At 44.6% G+C, this 17762-nt stretch overlaps 1 protein-coding gene across 3 annotated transcripts in view; it reads right to left on the bottom strand.

Annotated features, from left to right (window-relative positions):
- LOC128752186 (disintegrin and metalloproteinase domain-containing protein 12) overlaps positions 1–17762 on the bottom strand; it is a 92790-nt gene that overhangs the window by 11517 nt on the left and 63511 nt on the right. For all 3 annotated transcript variants that reach the window (XM_053853122.1, XM_053853123.1, XM_053853124.1), the window contains exons 11-17: positions 16767–16915; positions 6378–6555; positions 4594–4683; positions 3636–3831; positions 3449–3557; positions 2266–2464; positions 1438–1515 (exon numbers count right to left, since the gene is read on the bottom strand). In XM_053853122.1, coding sequence (XP_053709097.1) covers positions 1438–1515; positions 2266–2464; positions 3449–3557; positions 3636–3831; positions 4594–4683; positions 6378–6555; positions 16767–16915 — 999 coding nt within the window. The remainder of the gene's footprint in view (positions 1–1437; positions 1516–2265; positions 2465–3448; positions 3558–3635; positions 3832–4593; positions 4684–6377; positions 6556–16766; positions 16916–17762) is intronic.

Genomic DNA, 17762 nt, shown 5'->3' with positions numbered 1-17762 from the left:
CCTCTAATGGCGCTCAAGCACCAGCCCTTTTCCCTTCATGAGAAAAGCGCTATTATTTCCCTCCTTTAAAATTGATTGCTTTTTCTTCAAGTTTCACCAAATGAATGACACGCGGCGAAATAATACAATGGCAATGCTGTTGTGCTCCCTGAGTGAATGCATCTTACATTATTGTTCCTCTCCTTTATAGCCGCTTAGAAAATTGCCAGGCTTTACTTTTTCCAACTGTACTTGGGTCAGATGACCTTATTTCAATAGGTCAAACGTGTAAGAGCTTGGTCGCTTTCAACTTCTGTGTGTTTTGGATCCTAATGAAACCACTAGCTATGCTCCATGTTAACTGTCTAGTTCTGTGCAATGGACAGATTGATTGATCCGGTTCGGGAACCACAGAATTTCATCTCTGCTATTTGCGGACCGGGACCTTCAGCATGCGCTGGGTCGGTTTGCAGCCGAGTGTGAAGCGGCCGGGATGAGGATCAGCACCTCCAAGTCTGAGGCCATGGTTCTCTCTCTCTCCAGGTCGTTGGAGAGTTCTTGCCCCAAGTGGTGGAGTTTAAGTATCTCGGGGTCTTGTTCTCGAGTGAGGGAAAAGGGGAGCGTGAGATTGATAGACAGGTTGGTGCAGCGGCAGCAGTGATGCGGTCGCTGTATCGGACCGACGTGGTGAAGAGGGAGCTGAGTCACAAGACGAAGCTCTCGATTTACCGATCGATCTACGTTCCCACCCTCACCTATGGTCATGAGCTTTGGGTAATGACCGAAAGGATGAGATCGCGGATACAAGTGGCTGAGATGAGTTTCCTCCGCAGGGTGGCTGGGTGCACCCTTAGAGATAGGGTGAGGAGTTCGGTCATCTGGGAGGAGCTCGGGGTGGAGCCGCTGCTCCTCCACATCAAGAAGAACCAGCTGAGGTGGCTCGGGCATCTGACCCGGATGCACCCTGGACGCCTCCCTGGGGAGGTGTTCCGGGCATGTCCTACCAGGAGGAGACCCCGGGGAAGACCCAGGACTCGCTGGAGAGATGATGTCTCCGATCTGGCCTGGGAACGCCTCGGGATCCCCCGGGAGGAGCTGGAGGAGGTTTGCGCGGACCGGGAAGTTTGGGCTTCCCTGCTCCGAATGCTGCCTCCGCGACCCGACCCCGGATAAGCGGCAGAAGAAGGTGAAGCTGAAGGTGAAGGACAGATTGAGCGAGGGGTGTGTCAACACGTCCGGTTAGAACATATTTCATTCGGGATTAGAGGTGGCGTGTTCCTTTAAAGGAAATAAATTAAATACTGTACTTATAGTTGAGGAACTGAGTTTGTTAGTTTTCACTTCACTTTTTATACAGCTATTAGTGAGGCAACATTTACTCACAGCAGAGGGCATTTATTGTAAACACGTTTTGATGATCCACTACATCATTTTGTCATCGGTCAGTCGGGTACTCACCCCTCTGCCATTGCACTTGGCGACGCACTCCAGAACACCGAAGACACTCACATTCTGGCACTGACGATTCAGGCACATCTAACAAGAAACAAAAAGGGTTGTACTCAGACAAGGAGGGTCTATTTAATAACCAAAACACTGAATATCTTATAAAACGACAGAACAAATTATCTGCCATTGAGAAATTGAATACATGAATACATTATGACCATCCAGTGGGTGTCCCAAAATATTCCAGTTGGAGATGAAGATGTGCTTGGCAGTGGTGAGCGGAGAGTCGCAAATGCCAAAACGCTTGACAGATGAGAGCGGAGACGGGCTCCTCAGGAAGGGTGCAGGTTTGGACAGAAGTAAATCAGACTAAATGGAGAAGGTGTTTCACTAGAGTGACTGATGGCGAGTGGATTGCTTCTTAAAGACAGGGGGGAAATGGTGATTTGATTGTGAGTCGCGTCCCAGAAATAAGATGAAGATTCAGAGACGGACACACCACACATTCAGTAAATGAGAGGTGGCACCACACTTGAGACAGGAGGAGTTAGGAGCAATCCTGAGTCCAAAACAAACAACGATAAATGTTTGCAATGCATCGCACTTAAACAATAGAGCAAACATGAAGCGCTAAAACTCTCACCCCTGGGAAACAATGATCACTAGCACAACTCAAATTTGAACCTCTGACCTTTCGCTCAACAGAACATAGTGAGCTAAGAAGCTACAATGAGTCATTCCTCAATTCCCGGAGACTCTGGGGCCAAATTCTACCGCAGGGAGTGGCTGCCACCCATCATATAGCAGACCAGATACTGGTCTTCACTCGCAACTCACCATTCCATTTCCACACTTGGTTCCGGTCAGGACCAGCCCAGGGTCAGGCATGTCGTCGCCCAAGTACACATGAGTGCCTCGACAAAGAATCCTTCCGCCTTCCTGCAGAGGGATGTTGGTTTCTATGGAAACAGCATTGGTGCCAATTACTGGCCGGTTAGCGCCTCCTTGACACTGGATCTTTCCACACTTTGCGTCTCTGAAAAGAGAAGGTATAGAATAACAATATGGTTATTCAATCTCATGCAAGAGTAGTTTTCTACAAAGCTGCATATGTATGGGCACACATTTCTCCACACACACACACAAACATAGTTTGCCACCAATTAGCAGACGCGCACAGGACCGTGTTTGTGCCATTTAACGAAAGCGCTACAGGCAAAAGCAGCCAGAGAGAGAGAAAAACATTCACAATACTTTTCACTAGAACTGCTACAGGTTTGAATTAAAGGCTTTCATGTCAGTGTTCAGGTAACTCTCTGCCTTCCATTATCCTGTCTTGACTACCATGACATTTTTTTTAAAATAAAAAAAATCATTCTGAATTTAAAATGAATAACAAACATGAATATATTGTCTCAACAAGAAAAAGCGAAAACACAACTGGTGCTTTTTAATAAAATATATGCTTTGCCTCAGTTTAACATGGCACTTTTATGTGCAGAAACAGCGATTGACATTAAACTTCTTTCACATTTTTTTCTTTCTCGTAATCATAAAACAAATTTTAAATAATTTAATGAAGAATTTCCCCTTCATCAGCACTATCAAGAAAATTAGAGATCATGGTCTGTAAATACCAAGGTTTGTAATGAGCAAAATGTGCGTGATTCTAGCAATTCACAATAATAAATAGCAGAGTAATAAAGGAAAAACAAATGTGTTTCAACATGGAATAAAAATGTGAAATGTACCTTACAAAGTGCAGCAGATCAAAAAGATTATAACTTAACATAACATCTGCATACATGTATAAGTTCAGTCAAAACGTACAAATGAAGTACATAAGTTATCACAGGTGGATTTTTCTACTTTACGGATGCTCACAAGAATCTATGATGCATGTGCTAGAGAGCTTTAAAATATAAACACCTCTGTGCACTATGATGCGTGTGTTGCATGTCCAACCTTCATTTTTCAATCACTTTTCAATCCATATTCAACATCCACAGTCAGGTCTTACCGCGGTTCACATTTGGCGAAAGAGCCTTTGGAGTCTTTGCCACAGTTGCCATAGGGGTCTCCCGCTGAGTTGACCCTTTCAAAGCAGATGCCCGGGGCTGCCTTGGCTCCTACAACACCGGGAGACAGACCTGATGAAAAGCTGGCGACTGGTATCAAAGCAACACCGCAGAGTTGCGCGCACCAACCTTGGCCCCACAGCGTGATGCACTGCTGCTCGTGGGTTTGGCAGATGCCATTGTAGCAGTAGCCGTCCACATTGTGGCAGGCGTGGCCGTCGTGCAGGTAGACGTTGGCGGGACAGTGAGGACTGCTGCCGGTGCAGAACTCAGGCAGGTCGCAGGAGTTACCCGATTCACGGCAGGGAGTGCCCGCTAGCTTAAGCTGAGATTTGTAACCAAAAAAATTGAATTAATTTAAAGATGTAAAAGATATGCTGGAATTGATTCATTTACTGTTTTATTAATTAGCTTCACCACACACAAGCAACCGAAGTATTTCCAATCTAAACACTGAGCTTGCCACTGAAAAGCTTGACAGGCTTGCACACGTTTATGCTGTAATAAAGACGGTCACCACTTCTAGATTCAAGTGGACTGAAATAGACTTTCTGTGTCTTATTAAAAAAACACCCCCACAATGGTTTGCCGTCACCAAGACCAGTTTAATACAAAGATTACAATGCAGCATGCTAAAATGATGCACAGAACAATGAAATCTGGATGAAAACAGGAATGAATTGAAAGATGATGAAACATGGTGAGTTCAACTGTCAATGACCCACAATACGTTGATATATATCAACATCTACACCTGTCTGTTTTTGTATTTGCTTTATTTAACAAGGTAAAAAGACACGTCAGGATAGCTTGACAAAGCTGAAGAAAGTTAACCAACAGCATACAATTCTGGTCCAATTTATAATTTAACAGACGTAATGTAAAAAGAGAAAAACAAAGACTAAAACCTCATTGATCCTAGATACCATCACACATATAAATTGAAAATTGCTCTTCTTCTAATTTTCAGTACAGTTCATAATGTTGTTTAAAATGCATAGCAAAATACTGTATGTACTGTGTAAAATGTGTATAGGCAGGAAAACTTCCAAGCAATAGCAAAAACAGATTCTTGAAGCAAACATACCTGACAATCCTGGCAACACTGTCCATGAGCGCAAACAGCATCACCCTTCAGAGAGCAGGTCGTGGCGTTGCAGCAGGGATTCAGACACTCCTGCGGATGGAATCAGATAAAACGTTCTCAGTGAGCAGTGAACATGAGAAATTGAATTGTACAGCAACTAAAACTTGTTGGGGACACATGGAGTTGAATACATACACGAGCTACAATTTACTGTTACTTGCTGATAAACATTCGTATTTTGAGGCGCAACAAGTAATGTGAACTACGTCATGGGTCATTTGTATTAAAGTTAAACAACTCAAGCTAACAAACTACAATTCTGGTCAGCTGTTTTTCCGATTAAAAAAAAAGGAGCGGCGCATTTACATAGTTTCTATAACGTCATATCTCTGTGGTGGCATCAGCAGTCAAGGTAAAACCGCAGCGCGTCTGCAAACTTTTGCAGGTAAAAGTTCAATTGTGGTTTGATAGAACCTAGGCAAATGATTCAGCTTGAAGCTGTGATTCAGCCAGTCATGGTTGGTACATACAACGGTTGCAGAGACAACCTTAGATAGACATGGTTATATATTTCCCCCTGTGTTTCACCGTCTGCTTCGTGTCAGCCTTTAGCGTGATTCATGCCTCCCACCAATCAGCGACACACCGATATGGATCCGAAGCACAAGGCTGCACGTATCAGACGATTCCATGCATCTGTTGGTTCGTGAGGCATCAAGCATGAAAACACTTTGGGCCCCTGAGGATCATCTCACCTTTTGCTGCAGTCAGCACACAGCGTCACCACGCATCAGTCAGACACTGAGAAACAGTCTGCCATGATAGGACTTCTAGAGCAGGCCATTTCCCATGGTTTGCACGGCCAAACAAAGAAGAGGAGCCCAACAAAAAAGAAGTGGACCGTGATTGTGCGCAAGATTTTTAATGAGACTCTTTAAAAGGGAGAGGTGCTCAGAGCTGGCGTGACGCTGTTGGACTCAGTGGCGAGCTTCATTATCGCAGTTGGCTCCTGCCGTTAGCGCTCATGTCACCACTTTGTTTGAGAAATCTGCAGGCAGAATCAGTCCAGCAAGTGAGCAGCGCACAATGGCTCTGCTGGCTCAGCATGCGTAAACACCACACAACGGGGCATTCTTTTATGCAGGCAATAAATGTTATAATAATGTATAATGGATGTTTTGTCTGGGTTCCCAGTCCCACTGCTCGGGTCCGAGAAGTTAGCAGTGCCTGGCACAGAATCTCTCGGATGTTGTGGTCTGTGGTCTTTCGCTTCGAACGCCATCTCACCATTACCCACAGTTCACAGCCACAAGTGAGGACATCAGAAAGAAACCGAAGCCCAACTTTGGTCATGACCCCCGTGCCGCTCAGAACCAGACGTATAGTAGCTGCCTTACACAGACTTGGCTGACCATTCCATCTGGTTTCTGTCAAGACCACGACCCTTGACCTGGAAGTGCTGATCCTCATCTTTGCTACAGACCCCCACCAACAGATCCTCCTCTGACCCCGTTCCTTGCTGCACAGACTAAATAAATAAACTTGACTCTACATAGCCGCCATGGCAGATTAAGCCAAAACAAACTAGATCATCTTAAAAAGTTGCTTTGCATGATGCATCGGTCAGGGAATTCAAAGAAATGGCTTTCTTCATTTCTCAAAAGTGCTTGACATAATCCTGATTTATAGCCTGCAGCTGAGGAAGTTATTTAATTGTTGGCAAAAGAAGGGAACACATTTGAAAAGGTCTGCAGATTGCAATGTACAGCCTGCAGTCCTCTCACCTCGGGCTCTCCACAGTCGCACTCCTCTCCCTCCTCCACGTAGCCGTTGCCACATTTCTGTCCACCGTAGAGCACTTTGACCTCTGGCATGTTGAATAGACACATCCCGACGCCTTTTTCAAAACTGGCCGCCAGGTCTTTCTTGCTGCAGCTGCTGAAAACTGTTGGAAACGGATACCTGTTGATAGAGGGGGGATTTTCAACAAAAAAAAACTTTCTCTTAATGACTTTAAAAAAAGAGCAGCAAGCAAAGTCGAGTTCAAATGTAATGGATAGGTAATGGGATTTGGGGTTCACAACAACTTTAATCATTCATGAGTAACAGGGAAGTGTGTTCTACGTGAGGGGGAATCACACTCCACACTTTGCCATTACAGTGTATTCCGGTGCTGTAGATGCTGATGGGTACAGTCGCCCAACCTCGGCTACAAGAGCAGCAGAGGTTTTTGTTATGGATGGTGAACCGCCGACAAAATCTTCACCCTTGGCAGGATATCAGAAGGTTCATGAGTGTTAGCCCAGCTAGTTTAGTGATCCTCAGGGTATCCTGAGGGAAGTACTTTGGGAGTAGGGTCTACCAAAGCACTTTAACATGGGTTGTTTGGTCCCTTCACTTTCACCTTCTTCTGCCGCTTATCTGGGGTCGGGTTGCGGAGGCAGCATTCGGAGCAAGGAAGCCCAAATTTCCCGATCCGCACAAACCTCCTCCAGCTCCTCCCGGGGGATCCCGAGGCGTTCCCAGGCCAGACCGGAGACATCATCTCTCCAGCGAGTCCTGGGTCTTCCCCGGGGTCTCCTCCTGGTAGGACATGCCTGGAACACCTCCCCAGGGAGGCGTCCAGGGGGCATCTGGATCAGATAACCGAGCCACCTCAACTGGTTCCTCTCGATGTAGAGGAGCAGCAGCTCCACCCCGAGCTCCTCCCGGATGACCGAACTCCTCACCCTATCTCTAAGGGTGCACCCAGCCACCCTGCGGAGGAAACTCATCTCAGCCGCTGGTATCCGCGATCTCATCCTTCGGTCACTACCCAAAGCTCGTGACCATAGGTGAGGGTGGGAACGTAGATCGATCGGTAAATCGAGAGCTTCGTCTTGTGACTCAGCTCCCTCTTCACCACGACGGTCTGATACAGCGACCGCATCACTGCTGCCGCTGCACCAACCCGTCCATCAATCTCACGCTCCCCTTTTCCCTCACTCGAGAACAAGACCCCGAGATACTTAAACTCCACCACTTGGGGCAAGAACTCTCCACCGACCTGGAGAGAGCAAACCACCTTATTCCGGTCGAGAACCATGGCCTCAGACTTGGAGGTGCTGATCCTCATCCCGGCCGCTTCACACTCGGCTGCAAACCGCGCCAGTGCATGCTGAAGGTCCCAGTCCGATGAGGCCAGCATAACAACATCGTCCGCAAATAGCAGAGATGAAATTCTGTGGTTCCCGAACTGGATCGCCTCCGACCCCTGTTTGGTCCCATCAGTGTATTTTCCATATTATGAGGTGCTGTTGACTCCCTTAGATCTGGAGCTTTGGTTCTCACTGGTGAGATTCACAGACGGGTGGGAAGTTCCCGAGATGATAACCAGTTTGTCAAAATCCAATTCCACGATCCTTAGCCAGAAAAGGGTGGAATGACCTGTTCAGGTTGGAGGAGAGATTATTTCCCAGATGGAGGAGTTCAAGTATCCTCAAGTCTTGGGCGTAGTTGGACTTGGTGGACAGGAGTTGGTTGAAGTGTAGTTCTCAGAATTGCAACTCCGGTTTGGCGTAATGAAGTGTGAAAGACCTTAAGGAATGTAGCAAATGCCCTGATTATAATGTGCCAATATTCCAACGTATATTCGGTCATCTGATACGGCACTCACTCATCAGTAAAGTAAGAAACATCATAATTCAAAATGGGAACATAATTATGGATAATAAAAGTACGACGTGTTCTGTTTCAGCTTCAACAAATTTGAGATTTATGCCTTGTGTTAGAGAGAGCCGCGTATGGTGACATTATTTTTCACAGTGTTTTGTGAGTCACCCTGTGATAACACCCCTCAGGGTGGGACAATTGATGCCCCTGGGAACACTTTCCATCCTGAAGTCATCCAAAAGCATTGTGCCTCATCACGAAATGTGGAGCTCAGAATCATTCAGTCATCATCCAGAAATGCATTCTTGGCTCAAACACTTTATGAGGTTGTAAATCTTAGGGAAATCTGTTTTGTGGGTCTTGTTGCAGCAGCACAGACACTGGAGAATTGGGTGATGGTGTGTTTTTAATATTGTCTTTCGGACTCAGGCTCTCTGCTCTGCCTGCCAAAAGCTTTGTTACAAACCTCATGCGGTTTTATTGAACTTTTCGTCTGTTATGATGACACTGCTCTGTGTATTCGATTATGCACGTGTGAAATGAGGATGAGCAAAATACAAGATTAGGAGGAGTTTTTTTTAACCACTGCAAGTTGTACTCCTATTTGAAGACACTTTGCTTTCATCTTTAATGTGAGTCTAATGATGATGATGATTCATCTTGGTTGATCCGATTTTAGGATGATTTTTCACTCCGACGTTCATGTACAGGTCAGATCAGGTCAGGTTAATTTTAACATGGCAGCAAAAAATGCACAGACGAATCCACTCACTGTCCAAACGTAGGATTCTCAGGCTACATTCTAAGTAGATCTTAAAGCTGTCTACAACAAGCAGCAGCATAGTGTCAGAAATATTGACGGATTTACGGCTGAATAGCTTTAGATTTCTCACAAAAACATCAAGAAATAAAAAATATTTCCCCGCCCCAAAAGAGTCACAGAACAGATTTGAAATCACTGTCCTTGTGAGCTGGTTTTCATGGAACAGTTCTCTCAGACAAATCTCCCAGGCTAAAATACCTGGCAATACAAACCAGAAAAACACATTTGCTGTAGGTAATGGAGGCTCAATAATGTACAACAATTCAGTGCCATAATTTCCCTTGACAGACTGGGAACTGCTCAAAGCTTTTTAACTCATCACTACAGGCAACAACTCTTCTGAATGTGATGCAATCGTTGGTTTGCCTGCAGCCTTGAATGCAGAGCTACTGGTGAAAGCAACGGGAAAATAGCTTTTCCTTTTTAATTATTTCAATTTCATGAAAGGAGACCTTTTTCCAGGCAGATCAATGTCGAGTGCCCTTTCACACCACCCCGATGAGCTTTTTAAAATATCCTGCCCGGCTCCAAATACGTCATGACAGGAGAAGACACGAACGTTTTGACTCGACCTCATTCTCTCATTGCCTTTGATTCCATCGTGTGAGGAGGGGGCTTGCATCAGCTTCCTGGCTTTCTAAAACCACAGTCTCCAGCTTTCCAACATCCCAGGGGTTAAACTGGGTGCACGAGGAGTTCCTCAAAGTTGATCTTCAGACATGTTGAGTTTAAGCTAAAGATCAGAGAAGTGGCATGATGAGAGAAAAGCTATGATAACAGCTTGACTGGAAGAACCCCTCCTTTCAGTCCTCCCAGCACCTTAGGGGGCTGAAGAATGATGAACCACCATCAAGACTGCTCTCGGCAGGGTTAGTTGCAGAGAAAATGTGGATGACTTTTTTTTTTACCCTTCATCTCTGAGGCTAGGCAAAGTGTGGAGGACAGAACGATCAGACTATGTGATTTAATTCTTAATGGGTGTCACCAGCAAGGATTCCTAAAATGTTCCCTAGTGCCATGTTAACTGCACTGCTGTTGCAGTACAAAGCAAAGGTAGTGGTGTTCTGGCAGTGCTTACTACATGCTCCAGTATCGGAGGGAATCCATATTGATTCATAAAATGCCTCAATTGATGTGTATCACGGACTGCATTTGAACCAGAATGTAAACATAAGCATTTTTAATTATGCAACAAGTTAAAGGGTTCTACTACTATTTACAGCATGAAGTTGTCAGAGAACCCATTCTATATTCCAGCAAAATTGGTACAGATTGACTGGAAAATCCCTAACCACAAGAAAATTCAACTGAATTGAGCCCCTGTGATTCGGATCCATTTGGAAAACCTGAATCAATACACAGGCCTTGGAGAATGCACATCCAAGTACGAGTGTTAAGAAAGTGCCATCCTCTTATTGTCCATTGTCGCAACCCCATTCGAACTGCAGGAAAGTCACACAGCTATCTCCTATTTGGTTTGTCTTGACTCTGCAGCACATGGTGCTGCAACTGACCTGTCGGGTGAATCAAATAACTGCTGCCACTGGACAACATGGTTCTATACATCTTAGTGGGATTACTGTAAGAATCACTCCCAGACACCACCGTGATCATGAGATAGAAAACAGCTGCGACGGGAAAACATAGCTTTGTACAAGAAGACGGAGGAAATCGAAATCAATACACTTTAAGTGCTGACTGAATAACACAACACAAAAAAGTGGTCAAAAATGCGATTCACTTATTAGAGTTAAGAGAGGACCTTGGCCTAGGTTTGTAGGAGTTGATCTAGGTAAAACACTTTCTAATCGAAAGAGGAAAACTGTCATTCACGAATGAAATAATAAAAAATAATTGTTTTTTTCTTAGCATCATGCGCATGATGAAATGAAAATGTGACCCACTAAAATACGACTCTGTGACCTCAGCTTCCAAGTAGCACCCATTCATCCATTATGAATAATTGCTAAGTATTTCTGATGTAATACCAAGCCCAAGTGTTATACATCGATTATATATTTCTTTCAAATGTCTAATCTTATATGTAAATTCATAATTCTAACTGTAACAACCTGTTCTGCAAGTCTAATTCTAGATAAGGCTCTAAAAGTCTCTAACCCAAATGTAACTCTTAAATTATTGAGCCCAAACATCCATCCATCCATCGTCGTCCGCTTATCCGTTGCCGGGTCGCGGGGGTAGCAGCTGCAGGAGGTCACGCCAAACGCCCTTCTCCCGAGCAACATCCACCAGCTCCGACTGGGGGACCCCGAGACGCTCCCAGGCCAGCGTAGAGATATAATCTCTCCACCTGGTCCTGGGTCGACCCCTCGGTCTCCTCCCAGCTGGACGTGTCTGGAACACCTCCAAAGGGAGGCGTCCAGAGGGCATCCTGATGAGATGACCGAACCACCTCAACTGACTCCTCTCAATGTGGAGAAGCAGCGGCTCTACTCCAAGCCTCTTCCGAGTGACAGAACTTCTCACCCTATCTCTAAGGGAGACGCCTGCCACCCTTCGGAGAAAACCCATTTCAGCCGCTTGTATCCGGGACCTTGCTCTCTCGGTCACGACCCAAAGCTCATGACCGTAGGTGAGGGTCGGGACGAAGATTGATCGGTATATAGAGAGCTTTGCCTTCTGGCTCAGCTCTCTCTTTTGGACAACAGTGCGGCAAAGGGATTGCAATACCACCCCTGCTGCCCCAATTCGCCGACCAATCTCCAATTCCCTAATCCCCTCACATGAGAACAACACCCCGAGATACTTAAACTTCTCCACTTGAGGCAAGATCTCAGTCCCTACCCGGAGAGAGCAATCCATCCGTTTCCGATTGAGAACCATGGTCTCGGACTTAGAGATGCTGATCCTCATGTCAGCCGCTTCACACTCAGACGCAAACCGATCCAGCGGGGCTGGGGGGGGGGGGATGGCGGGGGAAGCCTTTAGACCGACCAGGTAAACCCAAACGGATAGTGCGGGTGAACTGGGAACGTCTGGAGGACGAAGCCGTCAGAGGAGCATTTAACTCACACCTCCGGGAAGCTTTTTTACGCATCCCTGTGGAGGTTGGGGACATCGACCATGAGTGGTCGGTGTTCAAAACCGCCATGGCTGAAGCTTCAGTTGCGAGTTGTGGCCTGAAGACCATCGGTGCCTCAAGGGGCGGCAACCCAAGGACATCTTGGTGGATACCAGAGGTCAGGGAAGCCGTCCGACTGAAGAAGGAGTCGTATCGAGACCTAATGTCTTGTGCGACTCCTGAGGCAGTTGCAAGGTACCGTCTGGCTCGAAGGGCCGCGGCTTCGGCTGTTGCTGAGGCCAAGCAGCGGGTGTGGGAGAAGTTTGGAGAGTCCATGGAGGAAGACTTTCGATCGGCACCAAGGCGCTTCTGGAAAACGGTCAAGCACCTCAGGAGGGGGAGGCAGCGGAACATTCAAGCTGTTTACAGCAGGGATGGTTTGCTGCTGACTTCAAGAGAGGATGTAATTGGCCGTTGGAAAGAGTACTTTGAGGAACTCCTGAATCCGGATATTCCGCCCTCTGTAAGGGAGACAGAGCTGGAGGCTGATGGGCAGTCTTTGTTAATTGGCTGAAGTCACTGTGGTAGTCAAAAAACTGCACGGTGGCAAGGCTGCGGGAGTTGACGAGATTCGTCCTGAAATGCTGAAAGCTCTGGGTGTTGATGGGCTGTCGTGGTTGACACGCCTCTTCAACATTGCATGGAGATCTGGGTCGGTACCGGACGAGTGGCAGACGGGGGTGGTGGTCCCTCTATTTAAAAAGGGGGACCAGAGAGTGTGTGCAAATTACAGAGGCATCACACTCCTCAGCCTCCCTGGTAAGGTCTACTCCAAGGTGCTGGAAAGGAGGGTCCGATCGATAGTCGAACCTCGGATTCAAGAGGAACAATGCGGGTTCCGTCCTGGCCATGGAGCCCAAACATGTGACATATTAAGGTTTGACATACGTTTCCCCTAACTGTACAATACATCATAGTGGGCCTTTATGATACAATAACCAGAGACACCATTCAACAGGAGCGGGTGCACTTGCTATACTGAGGGCCACTGAGCACTAGCAAAAGTAGAAACATATGAGACAAGAGCATCAGTGTGTGTTGTTCTTCTTAAAATGTAACAAAGCTTCAGCTACGATGTGTCACCTAACCTAACTCCGCCTTGCTCACATTCAGGTCTGATCTGAGAACAGCGTCATTTCGCATGAGCCAAACAAGAATTGGAGAGCAACACCCTCATCGCAGGGCAACCCAGTGGCCTCCAACGTGTTTGACATCCCTGGTGGTCCTAAGTTGGATCAGTTACAGACCAGTGATGCCTGAAGCCGGGGCTCCTGAAGCGTAACTGCCATGAATGATGTGCCCCGTTCTGATTACAGTTAACTGTGTTAGTGCCACACTGCAGGACAAACCCAAATGTGATTACAGAGTCAGTTAACAGGCAGTAATATGCATCTTTGTGGGTGTCAGGACATGTATACTGCAAGTATGGATCTGTAAGTGTAAGGCAGAATTCCAACAGTAGCACTACAGTGCTCTGGCTGCAGGTTACGGTTCCTTAGTGACAAGCGGGATTCCCAATTCAGACCTTCTGTTTTCTTTACAAGAAGCTGCAGCTATCTCCCCATGTACAGTATGCCCTTAACACAGAGGTGGGCAGTTAAATTTCTTAAAGGGCCACAAGACTGTGACTTATAAACATATAAACTGTGACTGTTGTGAGGGGCCATCATGCCGGAAAAACATCTTAAGTGACGTGGACGAAATGAACCATTAAATATTGAATGGAAGCAAGGATATTAAGAAGTGTAAATATGGCATGAAACCTATAAAAATGTTCTACATGCATCTTTTTTGAATATTAATCATCAATAAATAAAAATATGGACCAAACATCAGATAAAAGATAAAATCAAACAGATAAAAAGGCAATTTATTTCAAAATATATTTTGAATTTTCTTGCAATGAATTTAGAGGTAAATACGAATTGATAAATGAAAAGAAGAAACAAAGATTTAGTCATGAATGTGTTGTATTTACTGTTACTCTGGTACAAGCTAAAATGGAAACAGAATAAAAAAAATGACAGAAAAATTACTTGTCAGATATATAATTTTTTGCATATGGCCCCCGGACCACACTTTGTCCAGGTCTGCTTTAACACTTGCACTAAATAAAAGCTACTTTCACAAACTCAAGTAAAGGTGACTGGCTTGAAAATGAAGCAAAAGTAAAAGTTGAGGCGAGCGTTCAAATTTCACATCAGTTTAAACTGGCTTTGACTCACCAAACATTTAATTAATGGCGAATTAACGGCTTCCTCTGCTTGGGGCGATGACATTTCAGTGATATGATCTGTTTTGGCCTTTGGTGCCAGTCAGTCTAGTCTACATGGTAGATAGAGAAGAACATTCTCACGTTGATTTCCCTGTGGACCCAATTAAAGACGCTTCACTGGAGAGTTCCGGTTCCTCAGCAGGGTCCCATTTCAGGGTTTGGCCTGTCAATGGTCAGACTCACCATTGTATACATACTAAAAAATAAGTTTTTTTTGTATATTGCAAAAAATATCAGTAATTTATTTTGAGTTTAAAAACAATATTGTCTTTTGTTCTTGAAGTTGAAATACATCATGCTTACAGACAAAAATAATTATTCAATGCAAATAACACAGATTAATGGTGTATCATATTTTTTCCACAGATCATTTTTCACTACATTATTTCCATATGCACCACAAGGTGATGCCATCACCAAAACATCCCTGATGAAGAGGACTTAATGAGATTGTGCTGCTGGAGGGAATATTTAAGTTTAACAAACTTTCAGGATAGAAGCACAAAACATTCATCACTGCAGCACTTCCGCACGGGTGTTCAAGCTCATGGCACGAGTACGGATTCAACTTGTCATGTCATAATTCAACATCACAATAAATACATTAAAAAACTGAAGAAGATATTTTTTAAATCGACTCCCAACCCTAGTACATAGGGGTTCGGTGAGTCGGTCTCAGGGGTTCGGTGGAGCCTACGCCGCAGAGGTCCACCCCTCAGTCTAGTCTGCAGTTAATGTGTCATATTTTATTTTTTACTAAAGAAGGGTTCGGTGAATGAGCATATGAAACTGGTGGGGTTCGGTGCCTCCAACAAGGTTAAGAACCACTGATTGATAGATAGATAGATAGATAGATAGATAGATAGATAGATAGATAGATAGATAGATAGATAGATAGATATATATACTATATAAATAATGATCGCAGCACTTATAATTACAGTGGTAGTTATAGTAGCTGTAATATTTGTGGTTGAACAAACAGAAGTGCTAGAACAATAGTATTTAGAGTAGTGATTGACTTTATTGAGGTAGTAAAGGAAGATGAAGAAGTAATCATAAAGATAGTGAAAAAGAAAAAAAGAGCAGTTTTACCATTATAATAGTTACCGGTAGTAGTGCAGATAGCAACAGTAAGGTACATGAGTAATAATGGTCGTCGTGGGGGTCACTTAATAAGAATAGCAGTGAAAACACACACATGCAGAAGGGACAATAGTGTAATGGAGAAAGTACTAGAAGCAGAAGTTGTTGCAGTACATATTAGATGATATGCTCAGTAATATGTGAAACCCAAAGTTGACGTGATCATGTTGGCTCAACGTCAGTACTTGGGAAGGGGAAAAATATCTTCTGGCTGATCAGATTACTTGGGAAGCGGACAATGAAGACCAGAATCTGTTTTGATCTGACGCACACATCCACACACCTCTGATAAGGAGCCACTCACTCGTGCCATTGTGCGTCCTGGCGTGTGTATTTTAAAACGATATCATCTCAAATGTCGACAGATCCCTGACCATTGTTAATTGAGAGCGAGCGTGGGGGAAAGAGAGAATTGGGGGAGAACGACACGAGTGGGAAATGTGTAGCTGGAGCCTTCAGTCCAATACATGACACATGCCAAGTCTCGAGTGCAAAGTCTTGAGCCACGCAAGAGTTTGTGTCTGTCCAAATGATGTTTTACGTTCTTAACAAAGATGCAGATTATGTTCAGACTATTCATAACACAATTTGACAATACATCAAGGTTTATGAATAACTGGAACTTGAATATTGATTCACTGATCAGGGCTGTTTTCTGTGCAGCCAGTGAGCACGAGTGCACACATCTCTTTCCACTGCAGCAGCAACATCAGGCATACAGTGTTGGAAAGTGTTATGTCAGGAAATACATTTGAATAAGACAAATGTTTGAGGAAGCAGGAGGGAAGAAAAAAAAGATAGAAAGGCAGCAGCCAATGAAGAGAAACAGCAGGAGGAGAAGAAGAAGAGCAAAGCATACAGGAGGTGCTAGTTACTGAAGCCTATTGTTATTTCTTCAAGATCAAATATATTTAAAACCACTATTTAAGTTTTAAAAAGCACAAGTTGTTTAAAAAATATATTTAAACGATAACAAGTGTGTGGATGAAAAGGGACATAATGGAAATCATATTACTGGTCTGCTGTCAGAAATGCAAGTGAAATCGCTCCAAATGTGTCTGTCACATGTGCAGGACAGATGAAATGCAAAGGACATCAAATGCGCTGCTTCTAGTGTGTTATGAATAAGAGCAGAATAGTTGGAATAGATCCCCCAACAGCGCAGTTGAAGTACAAACACAGATGTAGTGACTCACCCAGTGGAGGGCGTCATAATGCAGCCGCCCCGGTCCACTGTGGCTCTGCATCCACACCCTCTCTCTGGCGTGTCATGGTTCATTCCAAAGTTGTGTCCCAGCTCGTGGGCCAAGGTGACTGCTGCTCCCAGCGGGTTGTCAGAGTGGTCCTTCAACAAAAGATGATTTTTCAATTACACGTAAGCTTCAACAGCTCTTGGGTGAAGTCTGCGCTCTCAAATACAAATTCTTCGGGGAACGATGAGCCTCAATAAAATCTGGTTGCAATCTTGCAGCAAAGCAGAGAATGAGCTAATTAGAATCTGAAGTGTCTAATTCTGAACTCCTGGGATGTGATGAACTATGGCGATGCTTGCCAAAGTGGACCCAGTGGTGCAGTCTCTCAAAACAAGTGTCATTTAACCGCCCAAAAAACATTATCTATTACAACCATACAAGTTTGAAATGTCAGATAGATTTACAAAGAGCAACCTGTTGACCTTCACAATGGAACTATCCAGCAATTCTTGAGATCTTCACATATGGCTCTGTAACTACTGGGCAAATTGCCCAAATAAAAGCAAATAAAGCACACTAGACATGCACCCGACTTCTGACTTCAATCGTAACAGCATGAGAAGACCCTTCCTCAGGTGTTGTCCTGCGTTTACCTGCAGAACACCCCAGGCCCAACTTAGTCATTTGACTGTCTGAGCAAAACCAGCATTTTGACTTACGAGTGCAGCTTACTGGGAGTGTATTGTGAGTGCATTCTAGGGCATATCATGAGGAGAAATTCAACCATACCAACTTGTCTTTACTATTGCATTTACACGCCTTTATAGAACATGTTGTTATGAATGTTCGTAATAATGTATGGTAACTTACTGCTTAAGGTTTACGTGTGGACCTAACTTAATCCAGTTGTATGGACTCAAGAACCGCCGGCCCTAACTCTTATAATACGTAAGGAACATTGTTATTAGTTGTCATCCATGAACATTAAAAACATCTTCT

This window comes from Synchiropus splendidus, chromosome 1, assembly GCF_027744825.2.
Source record: "Synchiropus splendidus isolate RoL2022-P1 chromosome 1, RoL_Sspl_1.0, whole genome shotgun sequence".
Classification (NCBI taxonomy): Eukaryota; Metazoa; Chordata; class Actinopteri; order Syngnathiformes; family Callionymidae; genus Synchiropus; species Synchiropus splendidus.
This window is presented reverse-complemented; position numbering and strand designations above follow the sequence as displayed.